Genomic DNA, 26,612 nt, shown 5'->3' with positions numbered 1-26,612 from the left:
CTTATTGAATGAACCATCTCTGGGTGAGAGTTGGGCATGAGAGGGATGTGCTGGACAGCACTCCCTGCAGGACACTGTGTGAAAGGCGACCTAGGGGAAGATTAGAGGCAGAGAGGAGGCTGGCCGAGTGACTGGTCAAGCAAACACTAAATCCCAGGCCTGGCTACACTGTACCATGAGGGGTAACACCTCATCACAAGGTATTAAATGCCGCAAGATCTGAGAACTGATTTGGAAAAAAAAAGTGAATATAGCTAAAAGTGATAGAGGACAGCCTATAAGCTATGCTGAGTGGTCCTAACTGTAAGAAGGGAGCCTGTATTCACATATATTTATCTACAGGTTTTTCTAGGTTGGTGTTAGTATGCCTGTTTCACAGATGAGGAAACTGAGGCTCAAGTGCTTGTCTCTTGCTCATCACTTCTAGCTGGACAACTGCGACAACCTAACTGGTCTCCTTTCAAGCTCTCCCCTTTTTACCTCCCAGTCCATTTACTACAATATCCATTCAAAAAATATGTATCAAGCACTGTACTGTACCAGGCATCTTGGTAGGTACTGGGGATATAGCAGGGAACAAAACAGACAAAAGCCATTGCCTCCATAGAGAACAGATGACCCACAAAATAAATGGGTAAAATTTACAGTTCCAAAGAAGGAGACATGTGCTGTGGAGAACATAGCAAAGTGGGTCAGAAATGCTGGGCTGGGGCCAGGGCTGCAGTTTTAAGCAGGGTAGCCAGAGAAAGCCCCTTTGTGAAGAGGATCCCTGAGCAGAGCCCTGAAGGAAGTAGGGAGGGGGGCCATGTTGAGAAGCCCAGCTGTATAATTTGTGGGGCCCAAGGCAAAACAAAAGTATGCGGCCCCGTGTTCAAATGTATTAAGAATTTCAAGATGGTAATGGCAGAGCATTAAACCAAGCACAGGTCCTTTTAAGCACAGGGCCCTGTGTGACTGCTGAGGTCCCACGCCCATGTATAGGTATGGATATTTGGGAAAAAAGCACTCTAGACAGAGGGAATAGGACATGCAAAGGCCCTGAGGTTGGGGCATGTCTGTCATGTCCAGGGAACAATGAGAAGCCCAGTGCAGCTGGAGCAGTGAGCCAAGGGGAGAGTAGCACTGGCAGGTAGGAAGCACTGGATCACACAAGCCCGTGTAGCTACTTTAAGGACTTTGGCTTTTCCATGGCAAGAGATGGGAATTGCTGCACGGTTTTGAGCAAGGAGAGACCCCAAGAGTGCTCTTATAAAAAACCTTCAGAAGCTTCCCAGTGCCCTCAGAATATAATGCAAACTTCTCAGCTTTGACTTTGCAGTTTCTCATATCACTCATCCTCCTCTACTGCCTCCACCTTCTCTTCCAGCCTTCCTAACTCCTGACATGCCCAGGCTGGGTTGTACTGTTTCTTGACCCCATCCAGCTGCATACTGTTCCCTCAGCCTGGTACTCATGTTCACACCTTTTCACCCACCTCTTCCCCATTCCTCAAAACTTAGCTCAAGCCTCCCCTCTCCTGGGAAACCTTCCAGTGTACCTCTCCCCATGGGGCTGAGATGCCCCTCCAGTCAGTGTCCACGATGTCTGATCCATGTCTCTATGCCCAGCACCAAACATAGGGCCTGGCATGGCATAGGGTGCCAGATAGAGGCATGCACCCATAGGGGAGGAATTTATGTTCTAGCTTAGGCCTGTGAGCTCTAGAGCCTCGTGTCTTTATTCAGCACTCCACAGCCTCCCGTGGTTCATCAGAGATAGAGGAGGTTGGTTTGGATGGAGAGCTCACAGAAGACTTCCTGAAGGAGGTGATGTCTGATAGGATGTGTCTAGTCTGGAGGAGAGGGCATTCTTAAAGGGAGAAATGCACAAGCTAGGGCCTGGGGTGGGCCTGAGGGACAGGGAGACCTCCACGCCCCAGGGGCTGAGGAGGCTGGCCCAGGCCCAGGTGTGGCCTCCAGGTGCTCTTGAAGGTCCTGGGAGCTCCAGGCTTCAAGCAGTGAACTCCCTGAAATAGCAGGTGGAGGGGGCTGGGCCCACACTGTCTCCCTTATCATTCAAGCTGGCAGCTGGGACCTCAGGAGAAAGGACGGAGCTGACAGACGGGGCTCTGGGCCTTAGGTATTTGTTGCTGGATGGCAGGGGCCAACCCTGCATGACAGAGTATCCCCCTCCCCAGGCTCTATGTGCTGAAGCTGTCAGATGACATCGGGGACTTTGGAGAGGTGCGATTGCCCCTCCTTGGCTGCCTCGGTGTCTCCTGGGTGGTCGTCTTCCTCTGCCTTATCCGCGGGGTTAAGTCTTCAGGGAAAGTAAGTACCCCTCCCCAGCAGGGTCTGCACCCACCCAGAAAGATCCTGCCTTCCCACCTCCCTACCAGGGCTTTGTGGGGGGGGGGGGTGCTGAAGGATGGGGAGAGGGACCAGAGGGCCGGTGGTGGTTGGGGGCCAGGAGGTGGGCCCAGGGCAGGAAATGCCCAGAGAAGTCGAGCGGCCTGTCTTGCGCCCAGGTGGTGTACTTCACGGCCACATTTCCCTACGTGGTGCTGACCATCCTGTTCGTCCGCGGTGTGACCCTAGAGGGAGCCTTCACAGGCATCACGTACTACCTGACCCCACAGTGGGACAAGATCCTGGAGGCCAAGGTGGGATGTGGAGCGTGACCCGGAGGGACAGGGAGGCGCAGAGAGCACCTGCCTCTGACCACAGCACTTTGTCGGTCCTGCAGGTATGGGGTGATGCGGCCTCCCAGATCTTCTACTCGCTGGGCTGTGCGTGGGGAGGCCTCATCACCATGGCTTCTTACAACAAGTTCCACAACAACTGTTACCGGTGAGACCCTCCCTGCAGCCCCGGGGACGCCCCTTGTTGCCTGCACTCTGCGCATCCTGACCCCAGCGCCAGTGCAGCCCCCTGGCCCACCAGGGCCCTCCCTTCTGCTCAGGGCCTTGAGGCCCCAGAAACGCTGGGTGTGGATCCGGTCCCTGGAGAAGGAAGAGAGAAGAGGGGTAGAGAAAGCAGTGCCTCGGGGGTCTGACGCAAGAGCCTCAAACACTCTTAAAAAGGCCCAGAGCAGACCAGAAAACAGATCGGAGGCAACTTCGTTTCTAGAAATCTCCCTGTCTCCAAGTCTTCTCTTTGGCCCAAATCAGGCAGTGGGAAGCATGCTGCGAGTCCTGAACTCTACCTGTTCTCCTCCCTGCCAGGGACAGCATCATCATCAGCACCACTAACTGTGCCACCAGCGTCTACGCTGGCTTCGTCATCTTCTCCATCCTGGGCTTCATGGCTGGCCACCTGGGTGTGGATGTGTCCCGCGTGGCAGACCACGGCCCTGGCCTGGCCTTTGTGGCTTACCCTGAGGCCCTCACGCTGCTGCCCATCTCCCCACTCTGGTCCCTGCTCTTCTTCTTCATGCTTATCTTGCTGGGGCTGGGCACGCAGGTACGAGGCACGGGATGGGCCAGTGGTGTGGGGAGGGCGGAGGCAGGGGCAGAGGTCAGGCTTCTGCTCTGATGGTCGTATCCTGCAGTTCTGTCTCCTAGAGACGCTGGTCACGGCCATTGTGGATGAGGTGGGGAATGAGTGGATCTTGCAGAAAAAGACCTATGTGACTTTGGGTGTGGCTGTGGCTGGCTTCCTGCTGGGCATCCCGCTCACCAGCCAGGTAAGAGCTTAGAGAAAGGCTGGGCAGGAGTTGCCAGGGTATGGAGGGGGTGGATAATGGGTAGGGGAGCCTCGCCCCGGCATCCACGACTCAGCTGCCGCCTGGCCCATAGGCAGGCATCTACTGGTTGCTTCTGATGGACAACTATGCAGCCAGCTTCTCCTTGGTTGTCATCTCCTGCATCATGTGCATGTCCATCATGTACATCTATGGTAAGTGCCCAAGCTTCTGTGGCCTCCCGAGTCCCAGCCCCAGCCTGCCTGCGCTGTCCTGCCAGGCCCACCGACCCCGCTCTCTCCAGGGCACCGGAACTACTTCCAGGACATCCAGATGATGCTGGGCTTCCCACCACCCCTCTTCTTCCAGATCTGCTGGCGCTTTGTCTCTCCAGCTATCATCTTTGTAAGTTCCTCAGCTGGCCCCTCCCTCGCCTGCTGCCCCGTGGCAAGTGTTCTTGCTTTAAGAACCAGCAGAGGGAGAGCAGGAGCCCATCGATCTGGCCAGAGCTCCCTGGGGTCTCCACACCCACACCTCCAGCCCCCGGGAGTCTGAAGGAAGTTGCACAGTCTGACAAGTATGTGGGGCCTCAGAACCAGCCAGGCCCTGGCCTTGTTAGGGAGCCAAGAGCCCTGTGTTTGGCTGAAGACAGTACCCAGCCTCAGAAGGGGAAAGCAGGCTGGCAGCAGCTGAGAGTCAGCTCCCATCCCTGGTGTTCCTGCCTACAGTCCCCAGGGAGCTTCAGGAGCCATTACTGATACTGGTGTCAGCCTTGCTGAGCAATTGTCTCCAATCCCTCATAATAGAGGTGCTCAGGGTACATGGTGTGATTGTATGAATGTTCTAGAAGCAAGTTGTACATGTCAGATGTCAGCTCAGGATCAAGGGCAATTTCCTAAGCCTTCCAGGCATGGGAGTAGGCTGGCTTGGAAGGAAGAGTTCTTGGTTTCCACCAACATTCAACACCTGGGAAGCTTCCATCAGGGAGCTGAACTTCTTGAAGAGAACAGCATAGCCAGGAACTAGGCACTTTCTGCATGATGTTAATATGTTAACTCATGTGATACACTCTCCATCATTATCCCCACTTTACAGATCAGGAAACTGAGGCACAGAGATGTTAAGTAATTGACCCAAGTCTACACAGCTACTAAGAGGCAGGGCCACCATTCAAAGCAGGTAGTCCAGTCTGTGGAGCCTGTGTGGAGCCAGTGCTACGCTAGAAACACCCACAGAAAGGAAGAATGGTCCCTGGACTAAAAACCATCTGATTTTGCTCCTTTATGCTCAAGGTGGGAAAGGGGTGCACAAAACATTTGATAATGTAACGGTCACTCCACAGAGAAGAGACAGGGCCATCTCTGAGTGACAGAGGGGTCAGCCGGTGGCAAGGACAGGGTCCAGAACCATGCCCAGCTCCTCTGTGATACAGAGCTCAGCACCGGATTTCCACTTGGCTCATGTTTCTGAAAACAAAAAACAAAAAAAAAGGCCCCTGAAGGCTGAGGCCTCCACCACATGGGGTGTGAGATCTTCCCAAGCCTGGCACAGGCACCAGCTCTGGATACTGGCCCAGCTTTGCAAGAGGAGGAGCGGAAGTCTCCTGTAAGTGGTGGAGGCCAGGGATGGCAGGCAGTGCCAAGTGCTGTGCCCTCTGGGGGTTGTGGCTGAGGCCCAGACCCAGGGCCTGCCTGTGGGGAGCTTATCCCGCACAGCTCTGAGGTGGCTGCCCCCCGGGGGTCTGGGGCACCCGCCAAGAAAGGGCAGGAGACAGGAAAGAGACAGGTTCAAGCGGCCTCCCCAGGGGCAGCCTCGGCCTGAGTCCTGTCTCCGTGAGACTGAGGCAAGGTGGCCATGCCCTCTCTGTGCTCAAGAAGTCAGCCTGGAGTTGCCTTGAGGTGAGGACTCCAGGCTCTATGGACATGCGTGTCTGGGGCTGTCATGTTTTCTCGGGGGCTTTACTTCCTTATATTTTGTTTCTGACAAACTCCTTCCATCTGTCAGCTCAAATAAGGGATTTGCCCACACCTAGATCAGAATCTAGTTCCATTCAGGAAACTTATTATACGCTCCTACTCTGTGCAGTGTCCCAGGAGGGCCCCCCAGTGGATGTGAAGCTTGTCCTCCAGAATTCGGTCACTGGGAAGGCTGGGGGAGCCTGAAGCTCCAGGATGCAGCTGCGGGCTCAGGAGGCAGATGCTGAGCCCTGCTGGGGAGAGGCACACACACACCCGGGCCCTCTGCGTGGCCACCTGTCCATCTTTCTGCTCCCTTTCTTTTTGTGGTCCCTGTGACCCCAGTCTTGATTTACCATCTCACTCAGCTCTTTCCAAAGCAGCTCCTGGCTCCCAGCCTGACACCATTTCTAGCCTTTGGCACTTCCCCTGGCTGTCACAGTCTCCACAGACATTGACAGGCAGGGCTTTGCCCTCTCCTCCCCACCATCACTTCGGCCTCTCTGCACGTCAGTTCAAATCAGCAAATGAGATTGTGCCGGCACTATGCTGGGCCCTGGAGACCCAGAGCTCATGCAATCCCAGGATCTCCCAGATCTACGGACAACATTAAACAAGTGCTTAGCAGATGGGAAATGCCACTGAGAGCCCTTTCAGGGTGGGAAATCTGGAGAGCCTTCTTGAAGGAGGTGGCATTTGCATAGGGTTTGACAGCAGAAGATGCAGAAAAGGATTCTCTAGAATAAAGAGGGTGGAAAACGATGGCTGCAGCTGCAACATTGAGCAGAACTGACTGATTCCAAAGGCAGTTAATTGTTCCCCAGTTGGTTCAGGATTATGGCAAAGACAGACCTCTGCCCTTCCATGGTGCCTGCCTGACAACCGCACCTTGGCCCCCTGGTTCCATGTGCTCCCTCCACTACACCGCTACTTCCACGGTGACATTGCCCCTGCCCTCCCCAAATCCTCTTTCTAGCTGAGGAGCCTAGAGAGGAAGGGTAGGGGTAATGATAGGTGGCTTGAGGCCCGGGGGTGCCTCCCATCCACTCCCCTCCCTCCTTCGCAGTTCATTCTCATCTTCACGGTGATCCAGTACCGGCCAATCACCTACAACCACTACCAGTACCCAGGCTGGGCCGTGGCCGTCGGCTTCCTCATGGCTCTCTCCTCCGTCATCTGCATCCCTCTCTATGCCTTGTTCCAGCTCTGCCGCACAGATGGGGACACCCTCATCCAGGTGAGGGGTGGGGGCCGGGGGCAGCAGGTGAAACAGGAGGGGGTGGATGAATGGGGCTTAAGGCTCCCTTCTGACACGTCTTGCCCCTGACACCCACCCCTCCTGCAGCGTTTGAAAAATGCCACGAAGCCAAGCAGAGACTGGGGCCCTGCCCTCCTGGAGCACCGGATTGGGCGCTATGCCCCCACCATACCAGCCTCTCCTGAAGATGGGCTTGAGGTCCAGCCACTGCACCCTGACAAGGCCCAGATCCCAATGGTGGGCAGTAACGGCTCCAGCCGTCTGCAGGACTCCCGGATATAAGCACAGCTGCCGGGGGAGTGCCCCACTCCGGCCCCAGACTCCCACTACAGAGACTGGGGAGTCAGTGGACTGGTGTCACTGACTGCCCCTGCCACACCCTGACCAGGGCAGCTGCTGTCACCTTGGCCACCACTGCTAGTGTGGTCATTCATGCTTGTGTCCCCAGTGTTTACAGGTCCTTTGGATGCCAAGATGGCAGCTGGTGGGGGGCTATGGAAGGGTTGCCAGGGGGCCCAAAGCACTTTGGAGGGGTCTCAGGCCAGGTCCCCAGAGGCCTGCCAGGCTTCACGTGGTCTTTGATGCCCCCCCACTCTGCCCTGAGCTAAGGTTCTGGGTGGGCCCTCTACCAATCCCCCTCCTTAGGCCTCCAGCCTTCTGACCAGTGTTCCTGCCCTCCAGGCAGACCCTAGCCTCTGTCCAGGCAGATGTGCATCTTCCGACCTGGGGGCAGAGTGGGGGGCTGGGGGCTGTGCAGTGTTATTTGTCAGGCTGTGCCGCCCAGCCCTGTTTATCTGTGTAATTATTTTGTAACAATTGTGTTATCTGTGGTTGCACTCCTGTGCCCCTACCCTCGGGCCCAATCTGTCTTCCAGGCCTGCCTCACCTCACTAGGCTGCTCTGGGGTCTGTGTGACTCATTCCAGCCCTGGCTGTCAGGCCCAGCCAGCAGAGGCCAGGGACCCAGCAGCTTGCCCAAAGCACTAGTTCCTGAGGACAGGGGTGGAGTGCTGCTCAGCAGGAGGTTTGGGCCCAGAGCCCCAGGGAAGGGGCCCCTACACAACAGCCCCTTACCCTCCCTCCACCAGGCTAAAGGCCCAGTCCTCCCAAACTGGGCTGCCCTTGTTCATGTGCCAAATGGCCCCAGCTGTATGCCCCATCCCCTCTCTGAAACCAGAGCCCCTTCCCTCAAGTCCTGCAGTGTCTGTTTGTCTGTCCTCTGTGCCCCTCTGTGCAGTGACAGCCCCGGAAGAGCCACCTCTAATCCTCTGTAGCAATAACGGTGCGCTACCCGCGCCTGCCCATCCGTGCACCACTAGGATTTTAAAGTCCATAGATTTTAATGAAATTTCTATTCCTGTCTATTCTCTTTGTTAAATTTTTATTCCTGCTGTGCTTTGTCTGGGTCCCCCAGGGGAACAAGAGCCTGGCTGGGATGAGACCTCTGCCTGCCAGGCCTTTGTGAAGGCCTGGGAGGAGAAAGGCCAAAGCTGGGTTGGTTGGGACAAGATACCAGGGGCCTAGCAGCGGGTGGGGTGAAGGCCAGACAGATAGCCTTGCAGTCCTGGCGAGGGCCCATCCAAGACTAAGTCTGAAGCAGGCTGGGTCACAGTAGCAGCAGCAGACGGGGTGAATTCCAGCAGAAGCTGAAGACTACTTGGTGGCCAGCCCTTCAGATTCGGGCCTGGGATGCTTCACTGGACAGTGGAGTGGAAATTGGTCCTTTTCTGGGGCTGCACTGAAGCTTCCGTCCCCAGCGGCAGGTGGTGGCCAGGCCTCGAGGTCGGGGGCAGTGCTCCAGAGGAGGAGCAGGTAGGCAGCACTGGAGAGGCCCACCCCAAACTCCAGCAGCCCCACGGAGGCAAGGCAAGGGTCTAAGGCCCTGGATGGAGGCCCCTAAGGGCCTCTGCCTGAACAGGAAAGAGTAGCTGTGAGGGGTCTGTGGCCTGACCCTCAGCACCCTGTCCAGCTGTCCATCCGCTGTCCACAGGTTTACCTGGGGCTTGGGGAGACATAGAGAGGTTTCGGAGGGACTTGGAGCTCCTGTTGCATGGCTGCCTTCTGTTCCTTCAGCTCTGGAAGAGAGGTGTAGCTGAGGCACAGTGCCCGGCTCTTCGAGGGTGTGTACAGCGTTGGGCAGGGAGCAGGAGGAGACTGGCTAGGTGCCCTGGGGTCTACTCAGGGTCCTCACCTGCCAGGGTGGGCTCTAGGGTTGCCTCAGAGGGTGGAGGTGCCCGTGTGTACTCCTCTTCCAGGCAGCGCTGCAGGGAGAGCTGGCTCAGGGTCCTGGCATCAGCAAGGATGGGATGGGGCAGGGGTGCAGAGGCCAAGAGCCCCACAGCAGGACCCACAAATAAGCCCATGCAACCATCTCATTCTAACCACCTGGGAGCAGCGCCCATGGGGAATACCAGCCCCCTTGAAAAGCCAAGCTTGGGGAGGTGATCTTGGCTGGCCTGGGCCCAGATGTAGGGAAGGGAAGGAGGCAAAAGACAGGGACAAATCCAGCAGGTTAACCTAAAAGTGCTGACTTTGGACTTATGGGCTCAAGCAGAATTGTGTGCTTCTAAATTCACACACACGAGAAATGTGCACATGGGAGAAATGGGCACAGATTCACATAAGCTTTACACGCACATATGCACACACACAGGTACATGGGTCTCATATACCATGTGAGAGGCAGGACCACATATCTACACCCTCAGAGGGCTCTGGGCAGGGAGGCCTCACCTGCAGGATGGGAATCTCCCCCTCCAAGGTGCGACTCTCCTCTTCCAGGAGGCCCCTGTGACACGTGGGAGTGGGGCCACCAGAAGCAGTGCCACAAAACCCAGTCTCAGCTCAGTCCACCACACAGCCCCAGTCTGTAGTCTCCCAGGTGCCCCCCTCCAGGCCTTTCTCAGCCCGCCTTTCCCTCTGCTGCCCTGGCGCTGGTCCAGCACAGCCTTCCAGACCCTCTTCCTAGGCAGGATGTGTCTTCGGTTCTCCCCCCCACCCCTCACAGCACCCACCCCGGCAGGCACCACTCTCTCGGCACTACTGCACTGGGCTAGCGAATCCTCCTGCCTCCAGCCGCCCCTGCCTCACAGCCCTTCCTCTGCTTAAATCTCTTCTGTGGTTCCCCTACCTCAGGATAAAAGTCCTTGGGCCATGGCCCCTGGACGTATCCATACTTGGCTACTTCCTGGCAGCAACCAGCCCTTAACACCTCTCAGCCTTCTTCTCCTGGGTCTCCCCGGCTAGGGGTGTGCTGCCTCCTCCTTCCCCTCTTTACAGTCCAGTATAAGCCCCATCCCAGTCCTGTCCTCCCCGTCTCCACCCCCAATCACACCCTCAGGGGCCTCACCGCAGGTGTCTGGCCACCTGGTCGATGCTGAACACATTCAGCTGGTCCTTGATGACATGCAGGTCTCTGGGACTGCTGCTGGCAGGTGAAGTCAACGTCACTGTCCACATGGGGCCTACTCCAGGCCTTCAGGACACAAACACCACTTCCAGACAATTTTGTGTCTTCTCTCACAAAGGCAACATAATGTACTGCAAAGAGGAGTTCTGGCGCCTGGGGTTGCAGATGGGCTCTGACACCCGTCACTTGTGTGACCTTGGGCAGATTGATGATCCTGTCTGAGCTTTAGTTTCCTCATCTACAAAATGGGGGCAATCACCTGCCTCACAGGGTTGTGTGACAATTACAAGTTGCTGCCGTTCATTCTTATGAACACACTCCTACTCCTTTATCTCATTCAGTTGCCAGCAGCCCTTTCTAGTCCAGCCCTCACTCCTGTTCTCCAAACATGAAGAACAATTGACCACTGGCTCCTTTCTCTCAGCCATGTTTGCATAAAGCACTCCCTGTTTCTGCAAAGCTCTTCTCTCACTCATCTGCCTGGAAATCTCTTCCACATACTCCAAGACCCAGATCAAAACAGTCACTTTCTCCAGGAAGCCCTGCCTGCTCCCAGGCTTTGCCGGTGTCTCCTGGGCTTCTGCAGCCCTCATGTGCTGATCCCTACCACAAGTGGCTGTAGCTGTGTCCTGACCCAAGAGCTCCTCCACGGAGCAAGGCAGGACCCGGCCGTCAGCTGGGGCCCTCTGCCAGGCAGGTACAAGATCCCTTCTCTCCTACAACCACTTTACCTGAGCTCATCGGCTCTCATCTGGAATACCTCTTGTTCTGGCACATCACACCTGGGCTCCTCCAAGGCAAAGCGCAGGACCTTGGGGCTATACTGCACCCAAGCCTGGGTGTGGTCCCTGCAGAAGGTGCGCATGAAGAAAACTCAGGGGGGCTCCTTCCAGGGAACCATAGTTAAGACGATCCTGGCCCCTTATCATGTGCAGGGCTAGCTCATCTGATTTCTGGGGATGAGGCCTGCGCCGCAGGTCGGAGGCCCCCACCTGCCCTCGTAGATGGCCTTCTGACGGAGACTTTGGAGCAGCTGCCGCAGTTCCTGGCGCACGAGGTCTCTCAGGAGGGGCGATGGCGCCAGAAGGGAGGAGGGGTCAGAGGTGGGGCGGGAGTCCGGGGTTTGCGAGGATCTAGCCTCTCGGAGCAGTGACTGTAGCATCACCACCTACAAGGAGAGCTGGGACACCCTGAGACCGGGGAGGGAAGTGATAGGAGTGAGGAGGTCTCGGGGAGCAAGGGGCGGAGAGGAGTCAAACGGGAGAGGGCTAGGCGGACAGGGAGACCCCACCAGATTTCGAGTCACCGCGCAGGGCCAGGGGCCCGGAGGAGGCGGAGAAATCTCCCGAGTCCTGGGACGGGCCCGGGGTGTGGCCCACCTCCCCACTCCCCACCTCTGCCCTCAGCTCCCGGCTCAGGTCCACCGTCGTCTCCCCCAGAATCCTCTTCACTTCGGGCAGCTCCGGGAGCGGAACAAGTTCCTCCACCAGCTCCCACAGCGACGGGGAGTCCCGAGGCATGGCCTGCCCGGGCCGCCGCCCCCCGACGCGCCGCCCCGGCTGGGACCTGCGGGACAGCGGGTCAGGGCGCCGGACTTCAGGGAGCTCGCGGGTCCCCCAGAGCTGGGCCCCGCCCGCCCCTGCCCCGCCGCTCCCAGGCAGCTCGGGCCCCGCCTCCAGCCGGCCTCCCCCAAGCCCCACCCTTGTCCTGCCGCCAGTCCCCAAGAGAATTAATGCGCCCCGGAACCACCGGTCTCTGGCGCCGTCTCTTCTGCCCCGCTTCTGGCCGCCTGTCGGTGGCCGCGGCTCCTGGTCACTGCCCCCCGGGAGCCGGCCAGTGGGGACCCGGGCCCTAGCCCCGTCTCTTCCGCGCGGCTGTCACCCGGGAAACTGCGCCGCTACCCAGGCCCCGCCCCGCAGCGGCCCCGCCCCCGCCCGTTCCAGGTCTGGAGGGCGGCGCGGGCTCGAAGGGAGTGGGACACACAGCCGAGGTAGGTGGCTTTGGAGTCCGAAGCAGCCGGGGCCCTGACCCCAAGCACCTTGGACCCATTCCCGGGCACCTTTCGTCTTCGGGGCACGGAGAAAAACTGAAGAATCCAAGCCTACGGGGTTTATTACTTCGCTGCCTACACTGGCCACGAGGCAGTGGCCGGGTAGACCTTTCCCCTTAGGGCCTGCGGAAGTCTTAGCAGGCGGCTGCTCTTGAAGGGGTCTGGGGAATCAGGGCCTCCCGGGCCTGAATCCAGGCACCTTCCCACAACACACTCAGGGCCTGGGTTCAGAGTCCCAGATCCCCATCCCAAGCAGACAAAGGGGGCCTGCTCCATTCACGTTTTTTACTAAAGCACCCACACAAGTTTCTGTGCAATGTACAAACACAAGCCGGCCCTGGGGCTGCCTTCTCTCTGAGGCGGGGAGGCAGGAACCAGCTGACTGATCCAAGCCCCACCCACCCTCCATGCAAAGCCTAACCCCATGATTCTAGGCAGCGACACAGCACCCCCCTGGTCCCCTCCTGGAGCTGCTCCTCAGCAGGGGGCACACCAGAGTTTGCCCCTACAATGTTGAATGAAAAAGGTTTCCCCTCCCCTGGTAACATGGGGTATCCCCAGGTCTGAGAATTCCCCCTGGAAGCAACAGTGAATGCCCCCTAGTCATATCTCCCACTCTTTCAGGCCTTAGGGGACTCAAGGGGAGGAAACTGAGGCACACAGAGGTGGAGTGACCTAGCCCAGGCCACTCAGCGAGGCAGTGCAGGGGCTGGCCTGACCCTGACAGTGAGGGGGGCTGGGCTGGGGCAGGAGGGGCAGGAAGGAGGGCTGACTCCAGGGAGGGCCACACTTGAGGGGCCTGCCCAGCATGGAAGCTCCCCAAAGTAGGTTCTGAACCATCCAGGTGCATCTGGGAAGACCCTCCAAAAACAGAGCCCACAGTCTCAGTCCTGGGGATCCCCAAAAGAGCAGCCGCCAGCCAGGCTGTAGGTCAGTCCTCTGGCAGGCAATCCTTGGCACTGGGAGCCTTTGTCCATTAGTGTCAGCCCCGAGGGGGCCATGATGGGGGCCGCCCAATGTCCACTGTGATATTGGTGAAGAGTGGCTGCCGAGACACCTCTAAGACCTGGTATCGCACTGACCCAATGCCGTCCCGCTTCATTGTCAGCTTCGTGTTTTGAATCTTGGTAAACCTAGATAAGATGGAAGCGGGTCCAGATCAGGGCTAACCACCAAACCAATATGGTACCTCTGGGGCTAAGGCTCAAACCATCCTAGCTTCTTCCAGGGAGGACTCTGTTCTTCCTGCCACCCTCTATCCTCCACCTGCCTGAAGCCCTTTTGCTCTTGCATCTGCCCTCAAAACAGAGATCTCACCCCCTTGAGTTCAGAATTGTGACACCCTCACAAGTCTTCCTTATCTCATACCTTCCTTCTGAGACTCATACCCAGCAGGAGGCATCCCACAGGCACCCCGAATGCAATGCGTCCTGTGTATCAGATCATCTTTATTCCCCAGGCCCATCATCTCTGCCATCCTCTCTGTCACTCATGCTTTAGACACTCCACACTCTCTGTTTATTGAGCAGTCCCAGGCTCTGCTCTAAGCACCAGGGACACAGCCAGGCAGGACAGCAAGGTCCTTGCTCTCAAGGTAAGTCTACTCCACTAGGGGAGACAGGTAATAGACAGGAACCCATCAGACTGCTACGGGAAGGCAGGAGAGAGAGACCAAGATGACTGCCTTGGGAGGGGTGAGTATGCGACATGAAGCTAACAGCGGAGGAAGAGCATTCCAGGCAGAGGTAACAACAGCACATGCTGATCCTAAACGGGGAAGAATTTTCACAGGAAGTAGCTAGAGCCTAATGGGCCAAAGGAAAAAACAGTAAGATTAGTTTGAAGGCCAGAGCATGTATGGGCAGAGCTCTGTAAGTCAGAGGAAGCAGTTTTTTATTTCGTGAGTAAGAAGACACTGAGGGATATTTAACCCAGTTTGGGGGTGGGGGGAGGAAAGGGGACATGAGCTATACAGAAGGGAAAAGGGGAAGTGGGACCCCAGCGGGAGGCCACTGCAGTAGCCCAGACAAGATGACAGAGGCTGCCCTGGGCAGAGGTGGTAAAAGGAAAAGTTGTTGGGCTCAAGTATGTTTTGGGGGTGGCACTGACCTGACTTGCTGATGGTTTGGACACTTAAGGTGAAAGAAAAAGGAATCCGGGAGAACTAGATTTGAGGCAAAAGCAACTAAGTAGATGGAACTACCATCCAGAGTTCATTAAGCCAGAAATGTCTTGCCACCTTGCCACTTCCCCACCCAAGGCAGACATCACTAACTGATGGTGGCACCTAGACGCGCTATTCCTGAAACAGGACCAAGGGCTTGTGTGTGCTTCCGGGGCTTCACTCCCACCCCATCCCAGTGCTCTGATCCTCCTAGTCCTTCAGAGCTCAGCTCAGGTCCCCCTCCAGAGCCGTCCCAATACTGAGCACTCCCCCTCAGAGGGGCCTTGAAGCCCCTTCCTTCCCTGCTCACCATGGTTTTATCTGAACAGCTTTTTTGTCATCTCCCTGGATGCCAGATGCTTCATGCTTCTGCCAAACATCAACCCTACATCAGTGCTGCAACCTCCCTGACGCTTACACCCTGGGTGCAGACCAGAACCACCCTGTTCCAGCTGGGGGCACAGCAGCCTCACACCCAGTACATCCCCTGGGCCCCATCCATTCCTTCAGGCCTGGGTGGCCTCCCTGCTGCTCCACCAGCTCTGCCAGCCCTTCGCCTTCTTCAAACTCAGGGGGTGGTCTTTCTGAACCCAAATCTGATCCTGCCCTTTCCCTGCTTAAATCCCTTCCACGACTCCCTAGCAACCCTGGGACAAAAGTGAAAGTCCCACCCTGGGATTTGACAACCAGCACTGACCCACCACTACTGTTACTCTCAGCTTGCAGAGATTGTAACACCAAAGAGCTTCAGGCTCTCAGCAAATAACATGCATGTTCACACTCCAGACTCCCACAAATGCTATTCCTTTTATCCAAATTGGCCTCCTCCATTAGCCTGGTGAATATAGTACTGTGCCCAATGTAGGTATGTGACAAATATTTGTTGAATGAATAACTCTTTTCAAACTTTCATTTACCATCACCTCCTCCAGGAAGCCCCTACCATCATGTCCTCTTCTGCTAGGACAGTACCTTGCCCTGATCACCCTGTGCTGGAATTTCCCACCTCCCTCCCTAGAATCAACTTCATGTGGGATATCCATCAGGGATTGGGTAGACTGCTCTGGGCTCCCCCTCCCCACAAAGTTTGGCACCAGACAGTCCCAGAGCAGTGTCCCGAAGCCCTTAACTACCTTCCACGTGCCCTCAGCAGACACCAAGTGTTCCTACATCCTCAGAGATGGAGCTGCCTACTCTAGACTCAGAGGGGTCTGCTCTTTCTTCTCCCTGCCGCATGCTGCTCAGGCCTCCTTTGTTGGGTCCCCATGCCCAAGAGCTGTGCCCAGGGTCTCCTACCTCTTGTCCTATCTGCTCTGGTACAAGAGAGGTCTGCAAGGGCACTGATGGGAATGCAGTGTGATCAGGGATGACTGCAGCCCTGCCTTGGCCTTTCAGTCATCAGGAGTCAGGCCAGCCGGGCAGGTGTCTGGGGTGAGGCTGGGTGCGGGGAAGGGAACAGGGAGTCATCCGGTAGAGGTCAAGGGTCAGGGGCCTTGGGATTCCCTCTTGGGATCAGCAGCACTGTGGGATCACCTCCAGAGAGTAAAGGGTCAGGGGCACCTGCAGTCAGGGGTGCTGGGGATCACCTCTGCGGGTTCGGTTCGTTATGCTTGTCCCGATCGTGCTTGATCATGCGGTAGCGGCCTATGCGGATATCTGGGCGGGAGATCTTCATCCCAGTCAGGGAGATCCTGGGGATTGGGACAGACGGACTGGAGCAGACACCAGGCAGGGCAAGAAGCCCCATCCTGTCTGTACTGCTCCCTCCCTCACCCGGTCTACTCCCAGCCAGGCCCTGCTCACCGGTTGAATATGTCATCATCCTCACCGCCCCAGCCCCAGTACTCGTTGGGGAAGCCATTGATCCTCAGAAACTGGGCTTTACTCAGGCCTGACACGCCTCCAAAGTAGCCTGCGTAGGGCAACCTGTGGCATGGGAAGGCAGGGGCAGTGAGGGGCCTGGGGGGATTCCAGGTGGAGGACCCGAGATGGGATGTGGGGAGAGGGCTACAGCAGCCTGAGCAGGGGCACTGGAGCTGGGAGCGAGGGCTGGTGGGGAAGAGGAGGTGGGGCAGTCCGGGTGGGAGGTCTGCGTCCAGGGAGAAGGGAGCCCTCACCGGAAGCCGAACTTGTCCATGGCCACGGCGAAGTGGCGGGGCTGGTCGCCACAGCGGTACAGGTTGCGGTCATCCATGGGGACCAGGTCTACGTCACTGAAGATGAAGCAGTCATAGGTGGCGTCCTCCTTCAGTGCCTCTAGGAAGCCCACATTGAGCAGCTTGGCCCGGTTGAAGGTGTCCTCACCATGCTGGGGTTGGTGGAGGGCATGTATCAGCTCTGGGCCTGTGGTTGGAACCTGCCACTTTACCACTGTCCAGAGCAGTCACGATAGACCTTCCAACCCCTTCCTGAGGTGGCTCCCTGCAGAAACTCAGGATCAAGTCCAGCTCTTTATCCTGGACCTGGCCTTCCAAGGGCTTTTACGATTTGGCTCCAGTCTCCTCAGACCCCAAGACCCAGGTATGCTACCTTCTTCAGCAGTCCCAGAACATGCCAGATGTTTTGGCCTTGAGGCCTTGGTGTTAGCAGTTCCCCCTGCCTGGAATTCTTTCCCTCTCTGCTTCTCAAGTTCCTGTCTGGAAAGGCCTCCCTGCCCAAACCCTCCCACCCACTCCTTCCTATGTGCTTCATTTATGCCAGTGTCCATTTAAACTGTGACTTAGAGCTTTCATTTCACTCATTCTAACATGCCCTGTGGCCCTGCCCTTTGTGCCAGGCATCTTCTTTGGGCCAGTGGAGATCCTAGAGATGAGCAGCACCGAGTGTACAGTGTTCCTACTGAGCACACAGTCTCAAGTGAGATGAACAGTGAATGCCCCAAATGAACGGTGTCTAAGGTGCAGAAACCAGGAGGACTGAGCCACCAAGCTGCAGTCACCTGTCTGCTGGCTCATGTGGATCCACATCCAACTCTCTGGGCAGCCTCTGACACCAGGACAGGACTGGGCTGGATTCACTTGTCTTCCCACAAAATGACAAACATGGGTCTACAGGCAACCGTGGTCCAGTGATCTTGGGGTTCCCTGAGAAATGGGGCCACAGGGCCAGCTCTCCTTCAGGCTGGGATCCTAGTCATTCAGGCCCAAGTTCCAAATTCTGGTCAGAGCAAAGAGGTTCCGTGGCAGGAGCTGGTTCCCAAGTCCCCTGCTCCAAACCACAATCTCCAGGCTGGAGAGGCTCCTACAGAGGCATTTGCAAGTGAGTCCTTTTGGAAGGAGGGAAGGAACAGCAGTCCCTCCTCTCCACCAGGCAGCCTGGTTGGGTGGAGCTGCTCCCCTCAAATCCTGGACCACTCAGCCCCCCTTGCACTCTCCTCCCCGTGTACCTTCTCTCCCACCTGCCCCAGAGCAACTGTCTGCCTTCTCTGGGTTCAGTGGCACTTGTTTCTGATCTCTCTCACCAGCCAGGAACCCTAGGTTTCTCCCACATAGCTCATAAACATGTTCAGTTCTCCCCCACCTGAAAAATAAACCTCCCTCTAGCCACTGCCCCTACCTTTTGCCTTCCCTTCCTCCAGGGGTTTTTTAAAAAAAGAATTATCTCCAATTGGCTATTTCCATTTTGTCAAATCTGATTCCTTTTTCAACCCACTGCAATCTGCTTCCGCCCCCACCATGCCCCTGAAATGGCTCTCTCTGGGCCCACCTTGTTGCTAAATCCACTGGACGCCGCTTGCTCCACATCCTTCCTTACTCCCCCGGCAGTGCTAACACAGCTGCCATGCTTCCTTCTTGATACTTATTTCTGGGCTTCTGGGACACTACGATGTCCTGTCTTTCTGGCCAACCTTTGCAGCCTCTGTGTGGTCCCTCCTTCTCTACCTGTCCCTTATGTGCCCAGATCCCATGGTCCCTGGGCAGGCTGGGCACTGTTGGCTTTAGGGACCATCTATATAGTGATTGCTCCCAGATCCCTCTTTCTACTTCACACCTCACTCCTGGGTCAACTCACTTCTCCAACTGCCTGCTGAACATTCCTCTCATACTTTCCCCAGACACTCAAACTCATCACTGCAAAAAAGAATTCGGAGTCACATTCTCCTCCAGACCTGCCTGGTCCTGGGTTTCCCCTTTCGCTCCTGGCCGCAGCCATCCACACAGCAAACAGCTGAGACAGCAGCCCTCAAGGTATCCTGGTGTCTCCCTTCCCTTACTCTCCCCTATTTGTGTCACATCTCTCCCTTTCTCCCAACTACTGCCCAATAATGTGCATGTTCACCATCTCTTTCCTGAACATCTGGAGCCTCTTCCCAACTGGTCATCTGCCTCCAGTCTCCCCATTCTATCCTGTTCTCCACAAGCAATAAGAGAGAGCTTTCTAATAAGCAGACATACACATTACTCTCCCCTTAATGCCTTACAATATTGCCCCATCACCTTCAGGCTGGAATTTACCCACTTAGTATGCCTCCTAAGACCCTTCTGGATTTGTTCTCTGCCAGCTGCTCCAGCCTCATCTTTGCTACCCAACTACATGTTAGACCTCCCATCTCAGCCAACAGTTTCTGAACAAACAAGACCACGCAATTCTCTAGCTGGGGCCTAGGTCCTCCAGATCCCTGTGCCTAGAATGCCTGCCCCCTCCAGTCCCTCCACCTGCTAATGCCTGTTCATCCCTCAAGACCCATCCCAATCATCACTGCCCAACCCCAGGGCTGGACAAGCCCCTCTCGGCCCCCACGGACCCTGCTGCTACTCATCACACACCAGCATCCTGGAGTCTACAGGGACCCAAGTCCAAGTCTGGGCATTCTCTGTGGGGAGGAGACCCACATCAGACCCTCCCTGGGCCACAGTAACCAGCTCCAGCCCAGTCCATGGTAGGGCTCAGACACTGAGCTGAGCCTCTGGGCCTCAGCTGTGGCTGGCATTTGGCCCTAATGTAGACTGCATCCCTCTTTCAAGTCTCTCCTTGGGGCCCCTCAACATTTTCTCCTAGCCAGCATACCCTAAGCCTCCACAACCATGGGCTGGGGCCTACCAAGGGTAGACAACAGGGCTCACCACCACTGAGGCTACACACACATGGATCACACTACATTCACATATCCACGACAGACAAGGACCCATGCATGCCCCCACCCCCACATATGCACCCACGGGTGCCTGTGGGTTCTCTGGAGGCCAATGCCCGGCCTAGGGGCCACAGGCAGTGCACCTGGTTGATGACATAGATGCCATAGCGCAGCCGCTGTCGCCTCAGGATGGGGTGCAGGTAGTGGAGCCAGTAGTGTAGGTGGTGCTCCCGGTGTCGAAAGGGGATGATGACTGCCACTGTCTGGGCTGGAGTGCAGTCAGGTGGTGTGTAGCGGCCGCCCAGGAGCACCCCTGGGTTCTCCCTTTGCACACGTTCCAGCGGCATGGGTGAGGTGAACTCAATCAACAGTCGGCCCACTGTAGGCAGGGTGGTGGCAGGGTCAGGCCTTCATCAGAATCCAGAGACACCAGCCCTCCCTCTCAGCTTGAGGCTCCTGGAACAGTCCTCTTACAACAGCCCCAGACCCACGGGCCAAGGTCCACTCCCCCAGTCAACCAGGTCAGGTCCTCGGCCCACCCCTACAGGCAGGCCCCAACCCTGCACTCACCGAGACCAGGTGGCGAGTCAGGACAGGGCGGCAGGACAGGAGCCGTGGGGCCGGGCTGGGCACTTGGAGCCTCGGGGAGTCCTGAGCTGGGGGCAGTGGCGTTGGGTCGAGAGCAGTTAGTGCTGCTGCTGGCAGCTGGGTGGAGGGCACGGGCAGGGCCGCGGGCACTGAAGCGGCTGAAGAAGGCCAGGTGCTGGGCGTAGATGTCAAAGTAGAGGATGACAGCCACAAGAAAGTGCAGCAGGCAAAGAAGGAGCACAGCCTTGCAGACGCGCTCCAGCGTCCCCCCCAGCAGTCTGCTCATCCCGCAGGCGGCCGTCAGCCCGCCTAGTGGGCCCGGGCATCCGGCTGCCGGCCTGAGCAGGGGTAGGAGAGAAACAGACCCAGCAGGTCAGGGTGGGGCTGGCAAAGCTATCCACCCACCTCCTGCCTACTGTTCAACTCATGGACCCACATCCTCACACTTACCTGCTTACACCCTTTGACACTCATGGACTCACATTCTACCTGCAAATAGACACACAGACACAGTCCCTGGCAACTCACTTCTCACACACCTTTACACACCAGAGTACTAAGCCATATTGTTTACATTCCTCGTCCTTAATACCACACACACATGCACAACTGCACATGACCTCACACTCAGGTACATGCCCTTATTGCACTTTACACACACACACACATATGTATTCCCAGGAACATAGACACATGATCTATGACCACACTAAACATAGAAACATGTTTACCTAAAGACCCACATGTGTGTATCTGTGCCCCAGAGACAGACACCTGACAGGGCATCCTCAACACAGGACTCAAAGTCTGGGGGAAGGGAGACCATTTACTGAGTACCTCCCAGGAGCACTTTATATTCATGACTTTTAGTCCTCCCAGGAGCATGGTGGGTAGTGGTTTGGTCGGACAGGTCCCAGTGGCAAGCAGGCCAGGCCAGCTGGGACCAGGCTGGGAAGTGGTCCTCAGCATCCAGGTGGCCCAAATATGGATAAGATGTTTATGGGAGCAAGTGGTCAAAATACGGGGTGGGGCACAAAACACCCCTCCCTTAACACCTCAAGGGTTGGGATGAACTCTGGGACCTGCCCAGCCTTCTGGTTCTGATTCCCAGAAGAGGAACCCTTAGGCCCTGAAGACAGGGCACAGCACTCAGCACAGCAGGAAGGAGTCCTGCCTGAGCCCTGGCTCCAGCTGTGTTTCCAAAAGAGCAGCAACAATTCTGGGGCATGTCCAGCAGTGCTGCTGGGAGCACGGTGAGTCTCACAGATACAAAGTATCACACAACCACAGACACCCTGGGTCCCTGCTATATAGTTACTTGCACTCACGCACAGAGAACTACATACAGAGTCACAGACACACCCGGGTGACAGTAACTCACAGAGTCACACACTCACACACAAAGCCTCTGCTTCTGGACTTACACAGCCATACATACAGGCTCCCGGGCAGCTCACAACACCCGGCCCCAGGTGCAAACATGCCCACCCCTCCCTCCGGAGCAGGGGTTCTGGTTCAGGCTGACGGCTGAGAGGTGCGTTTGGGCGGGGCTGGCAGGCTGAGTGGCCTGAACACGTGGCACCCCCAACCGGGGGAGGCAGCAAAGACCCCGTGGGTGTGGAGCATGGGGGTTGAGGGGTGTGGACTGGGTCTGTGGATGTGGGGCTGGGGCCGAGGCAAAGGGGAAACGTTGAGTGGAGCGCCTCCCCGCACCACGAGGCCGGGGCGCGGGCGAGGACAATAAGGGAGGCTTCCTGGGGGCGCGCAGAGGGGCCCCGGGGGAACCGAAGGATGGGGGTGGGGTGCGGTAACGTCAGGCCAGGGTCTGGCCGCCTGCTCCTCTCACCGGTCCTGGGCGGGGATCTCGGGGCGTCCCTCGTGGGGCCAGGTCTGGAACCTCGGGGCCCTGGGCTGGGGCGGCGCGCGCCCCCCTCTCACCCGGCGCTCGGGGCTCAGCAGGGGGCGCCGCTCCGACTCGGGCTGGGTTCCCGGCTCCGGCGGCTGCGGACGGCTCTGTCCCCCATAGCCCGGCCCCGCCGCCTCCCGCCGCCCGGTCAGCGGCCCCTACGGCCCCCGCGCCGCCTCCCGCCGCCGCCACGGGCCATGGAGCCTAGCAGCCCCGGGGGGCAGGGCGGGGCCGGGCGGCCGGGCAGACCCACGGACCCGCGGACCGATGGACCACAGCGCCGCCGCCTCCCTCCCGCGCTACGGCGCCTCGGAGGGGCAGGCCCGGCTGGCGCGCCCGCGCGCGCGCACCCCGCCTCCAGCGCGCCCGCACCCGCCGCGCGCCCCCGACGCCCGCCCCTGCCGGCCCCCAAGCGCGGCGGAGCAAGGGGACAGAAGCGGCACAGGACCAGGGAGGGACGGAAGACATCGGTCGGGCTCTCCAAGGATGGTGTGAGTGTCAAATCCATTACGGAGAAGTGCTGGGTTGGAGCGCGAGCCCAGCCACAGAGGGGATTCTGGACATTAGGCCGACTGGGGCGGGCAGGTTAGGAATTTGTCAACTCATTGACAGCAGCATGATTACAGGTCCGCCTTCGGCCAGCGAAGGAGACTGAATTAAGTAGGGCCCTTAAAGGTGTGGACGAAACTATGTGTTAGGGGCCTGGAGGTGGGTGGGACTTCTAGGGTTACAGGAGTAAGAGATTGGCCAGGAGTGGGAGGAGCTGGACAGGGTCCTGGGAACAAGGGATCAAATTAGTTACGCGCAGGGGATGACGCTGGGATAGGCAGACTCAATGAATGGGCTCCAAGCCCCACAGGGTTAGCTGGTGATGGATGCCTGAGGGTAGAGCCAGGTAAGTAGATGTGGCCCGTTTGGGCTTAGCAGACACAGACCTGAGGAAGGGGACTAGGAGGACACGCCTCCCCCAACGCCTGGGCCCATATCCCCGTACTCATTGTTCCCTTCACTAAAGATGTTCAGGGTTACAGAGTCCTCAGTCCAGCGCAAAGCTGGCTTCTGTCCAGAGCATAGATAGTATATATGAATAAGAAAGGCAAGAGGCTGGTGAAGTTGAGGCCTATATGCCTGTTTAACCTTTGTGAAAGGTGGTGAAGAGCAAAGGAACAGAATCAGCACTGACCCAGACAAATACCATGTTTATTTCACAAACACTGGGGAGATGGGGGGGGAGATGGGACATGGGTGCACAGCTGTACACACAAGTCATCAGCAGCCCACTCCTCACACTGAGGATCCAGCCAGGCAGTGCCTCTAAGTCGACAGGCAGCGAGAAGTGAGTGCAGGGGGTGCCTGAACACCAAGCCCCCTGAAAGGCTAAGGGGCACAGCTCCAGCTGTCCCAGGAAAGCCACAAATAAATAAAAGTGGGGCACGGCCCCACTCACACAGATCATCTAGTCACCCATCTTCACTCTGGAGGTCTGCAAGAGAAGAATAGGAGAAGTCAGGAAGGGACAGGGGAATTGACAAGACACTGACAAAAGACAAGCCCTAGCACACCCATGGCAGGACTGACAGACCACAGCAGATGGAGGACTGGCCCAGGAGGGACATGCTGTGACACACACAGAGTTAGGTTTGGGACAGACTGAATGGAGAGAAGTGGCATTTGGACAGTACCAGTCACCAAAAGTCAACCCACTTAAGTACCCACAGTCACACTCAAGATCCTCAGGCTGATTCTTAGCCACACTCAAATGTCGTCACACAGATGAGATATATGTAATTCAGAACTGCTGTCCTACTGACAGCACAGATACATACAGGCTCTGAGAAACACAAACACACCAAGACAGATTGCTGCAGACACAGACAAGATCCCACTTGGTCTAGACTACAAATAAAGAGACAAAATAACAGTACAGAAAGAGAGAAACTAAATCAAAGATACATAGACACAAAGCAACAAAGAAAAAAACAGGAGAGTCATCAGTGATACCAGACTGGAGACAAGACTAAATTGAAATCTTCACATGGAGAAAACCAGAAGATGGGTAGGAGGTGCTGTTTAGGGGGTCTCTGGTTATAGGCAGAGAAGGGAGCACTGTGGCTCCTCCAGGAGGAGGGTAAGGCTGGGTTAGAGACAAGGACAGGGAGATGTAGCACCTGAAGGATGGCAACAATGACTCCGAAGAGGCCAATGGCACTACCAAAGATCTCCACGATGAGAATCTTCACAAAGAGGCTGGGGTTCTGCGCGTCGGCCAGAGCGGCTCCGCTGCCCACGATGCCCACGCAGACTCCACAGAAGAGGTTAGACAAGCCCACTGTGAGGCCAGCCCCAAACATGGAGTAGCCTGGGGGGCAGGGGGGAGGGAGAGAGCACTGAGGCCAAGCCAGGCACAAAGAGAGAGAAGGACAAGGGCTCAACATGTTCTAATTGGGCCAATCACCACCCCAAATCTGCAAATCAGGCCAAAGTCAGTGAGAAAATATCAAATGAGGAGTCCTAGCTGGGGCACGGGAAGCAGGTATGAAGCCCCGGTTTTTTACCTTCATATACCAACTTACCTGCATGGTAGTTTCGGTGGCCAATGGCCTGGGGATCAGTGGCACTAAAAGGCTGAAGAAGGCAAAGATATAACCAGAAACCATCCCCACACCACTCCTCCTCCCTCTTCCCTTGCTAAACAATGCCTAGAACACACTGAAATGGATGCCCACCCCACCCTGGTCCTCCTTACCTCAGCCATGTTGCTAATCACAATTGCCATGATGATACCATAGATGGCCACAGCCTCACAGAAGATGATGCTGGTAGTGGCATAAGGGGTGAAGAGGAGAAAGAGATGAGAAAGAAACCAACCTGCCTCCCCAGACAGTCCACAGCCACCTTTTTCCACCAGACATCCCATTAGCAGCACGTCAGGTCAAACACATAGGCAGCTCCCCATGTAGTTGGTTCTGACAACCTTCCAAGGGCCCCACACTTACCTGACCAGGTTCTTGGTCTTAATCCTAGGGGCCTTCACCCCTCCCCCAATGATGGAAGAACCAGTAATATAGATGCCCCTGGTGGAAGGGTAAGAAACCAATGAGCAGAGCTTCAGTTTGCCACTGTCCCCAGGATGACTAAGGACCCAGTGACACCACCTGCTATGACTCAGCCCCCCCATCCCACCACCCCAACACTCACCACGCTGCCCCAACCACAGACAGGGAGATAGCCAGGCCAATGCCCAGGTTCGACCACATGAAGGGGGAAGTCTCAGTCAGGAACCTGGTGTTAAGTCAGGGAGGAGAGCAATTCAATCCTGGAAGAATGGGCCCCAAATTCATCCCCCCAACTCCCTCCAACCCCACCAGTCTTGCGTGCTAAGACAAGACACCTCTTATTTCCCAAAGGTCTATAACCCAGGCAGCTGGGGGTGGGGTGGGATAGGGGTTCAGACCAAAGAAGGCAAGCAGGCTACAATTAGAAAGAACCCCTAGGGGAATCCTCTCCCAGCCATCCCTTACCATGCTACATCAAAGCGGAAGCCCAAGTCAAAAATGGTATAGCAGACTCCTGCAACAGTAAGAAAAAAGGTGTTAGGAGCTGCTCTCTAAAGTTCCCTAACCTGGACAAGAAATTGCTGCCCAGCTAATGGGCCACCTACTGATAGGTTTGCCTACCCCCAAATCAAGGGAGAGTCCTCAGGCTGGCCCCCACCTGACAGCACAGCTGTCCATACAGATGTCTCTGCTCAGACCTCCATTTTCCTGCCACTCCCTCAGTAATATCTCCCTCAGTGACACCATCTCACAGCCCAAGACTCTCCAAGGGTAGCCACCGACAGGCCTGAATACCCTGGAGGGAGAAGGGGAGCAAGAGCTTCGACCAGGCCCCACCAGATCCCGCCAGTCCAATCCGAGCCCTGTTTACTCAACAAGCTGTGGGGGGGGGGGGGGGGGGAGGACGGCAAAACGACCAGGAAAAGAGGAAGTGGACCAGCCGACTCGTGGTCCAAGCAGGCCAGTCAGGAGCAAGAGGGACCACAGCAGTGGGACGGGGGTGGGGTGGGGGGAGTGCCAGAAAGGGATCGGACTGCTCTCACAGCCCGCCAACTACCCCCCACCTGTACCCCTCCTCAAGCAGCTGGAGATTCGGGTCACCTCTGTCGATGTCAGAGGCCGCTCCGAAAGGAGTGAGGCAAGTCCCACAGCCCGGAGCACAGAGCCAGCACTGGGGCCCAGTATCTCCGGGCCCCACTTCCCCGCTGGGCTGCAGCCCTGCCAGCTCGGCGCGGATGCTGGCCCCGCCCGCCAGGGCCCGGCCTCACCTACGACGAGCATGCAGGCCCAAAAGGCCACGAAGACCCCGGAGTACAGCAGCGCTAGCCCCGTCATGGCGGCAGTGACGGCGGGGCTCGGGTCGGTCGGGCCAGAGCTAAAAGCACGTCCCTGCGTCCACCGTCCGCCCCGCAGCCTGTTCACACGCCCCGCAGCGTCACCTGACACACCCACGTGACACCCGGCACCACGTGACCCCACTCCCGGCTCTGCGC

At 57.1% G+C, this 26,612-nt stretch overlaps 4 protein-coding genes across 15 annotated transcripts in view; 1 reads left to right on the top strand and 3 right to left on the bottom strand.

Annotated features, from left to right (window-relative positions):
• Nucleotides 1–8,199, top strand: part of SLC6A9 (solute carrier family 6 member 9) — a 30,944-nt gene extending 22,745 nt beyond the window's left edge. For all 8 annotated transcript variants that reach the window (XM_036893042.2, XM_036893039.2, XM_036893036.2 and 5 more), the window contains 9 exons: nt 2,177–2,309; nt 2,507–2,641; nt 2,725–2,828; nt 3,203–3,440; nt 3,529–3,663; nt 3,776–3,875; nt 3,965–4,065; nt 6,682–6,852; nt 6,961–8,199. In XM_036893042.2, the coding sequence (XP_036748937.2) occupies nt 2,177–2,309; nt 2,507–2,641; nt 2,725–2,828; nt 3,203–3,440; nt 3,529–3,663; nt 3,776–3,875; nt 3,965–4,065; nt 6,682–6,852; nt 6,961–7,155 (1,312 nt within the window). In that variant the 3' untranslated portion in view covers nt 7,156–8,199. The remainder of the gene's footprint in view (nt 1–2,176; nt 2,310–2,506; nt 2,642–2,724; nt 2,829–3,202; nt 3,441–3,528; nt 3,664–3,775; nt 3,876–3,964; nt 4,066–6,681; nt 6,853–6,960) is intronic.
• Nucleotides 8,200–8,240: 41 nt separating this feature from the next.
• Nucleotides 8,241–12,156, bottom strand: CCDC24 (coiled-coil domain containing 24). 3 transcript variants are annotated; one of them, XM_057500130.1, is made up of 9 exons: nt 11,982–12,156; nt 11,676–11,847; nt 11,274–11,449; nt 11,013–11,129; nt 10,222–10,296; nt 9,606–9,660; nt 9,064–9,133; nt 8,869–8,947; nt 8,241–8,782 (listed from the first exon to the last, which is right to left on the bottom strand). In XM_057500130.1, exons 2-9 carry the CDS (start codon nt 11,799–11,801, stop codon nt 8,545–8,547), a joined length of 936 nt encoding a protein of 311 aa, XP_057356113.1. In that variant the 5' UTR covers nt 11,802–11,847; nt 11,982–12,156; the 3' UTR covers nt 8,241–8,544. The 3 variants fall into 3 exon arrangements, with proteins under 3 accessions (XP_057356113.1, XP_036748939.1, XP_057356114.1); XM_036893044.2 differs by having other exon boundaries at nt 8,242–8,782; nt 10,222–10,347; XM_057500131.1 differs by having other exon boundaries at nt 8,637–8,778; nt 10,222–10,347.
• Nucleotides 12,157–12,602: 446 nt separating this feature from the next.
• B4GALT2 (beta-1,4-galactosyltransferase 2) lies at nt 12,603–22,390 on the bottom strand. Of its 2 annotated transcripts, none has more exons than XM_036892998.2 (7): nt 22,004–22,390; nt 20,140–20,495; nt 19,713–19,948; nt 16,613–16,803; nt 16,299–16,421; nt 16,082–16,186; nt 12,603–13,464 (listed from the first exon to the last, which is right to left on the bottom strand). In XM_036892998.2, the coding sequence occupies exons 2-7, from the start codon at nt 20,441–20,443 to the stop codon at nt 13,314–13,316; spliced, it is 1,110 nt and encodes a 369-aa protein (XP_036748893.1). In that variant the 5' UTR covers nt 20,444–20,495; nt 22,004–22,390; the 3' UTR covers nt 12,603–13,313. The 2 variants fall into 2 exon arrangements, with proteins under 2 accessions (XP_036748893.1, XP_036748894.1); XM_036892999.2 differs by having other exon boundaries at nt 22,096–22,390.
• Nucleotides 22,391–23,242: 852 nt separating this feature from the next.
• ATP6V0B (ATPase H+ transporting V0 subunit b) lies at nt 23,243–26,566 on the bottom strand. Of its 2 annotated transcripts, none has more exons than XM_036893158.2 (8): nt 26,388–26,566; nt 25,585–25,633; nt 25,262–25,345; nt 25,060–25,137; nt 24,810–24,879; nt 24,637–24,688; nt 24,232–24,422; nt 23,243–23,546 (listed from the first exon to the last, which is right to left on the bottom strand). In XM_036893158.2, the coding sequence occupies exons 1-8, from the start codon at nt 26,452–26,454 to the stop codon at nt 23,520–23,522; spliced, it is 618 nt and encodes a 205-aa protein (XP_036749053.1). In that variant the 5' UTR covers nt 26,455–26,566; the 3' UTR covers nt 23,243–23,519. The 2 variants fall into 2 exon arrangements, with proteins under 2 accessions (XP_036749053.1, XP_036749054.1); XM_036893159.2 differs by lacking the exon at nt 26,388–26,566 and adding an exon at nt 25,778–25,866.
• Between the last annotated feature and the right edge of the window lie 46 nt (nt 26,567–26,612).

The sequence above is a fragment of the Manis pentadactyla genome, chromosome 4 (genome assembly GCF_030020395.1).
Source record: "Manis pentadactyla isolate mManPen7 chromosome 4, mManPen7.hap1, whole genome shotgun sequence".
NCBI classification, from domain to species: domain Eukaryota; kingdom Metazoa; phylum Chordata; class Mammalia; order Pholidota; family Manidae; genus Manis; species Manis pentadactyla.
Note: the sequence above shows the minus strand (reverse complement) of the source record. Positions and strands in the feature narration are given on the sequence as shown.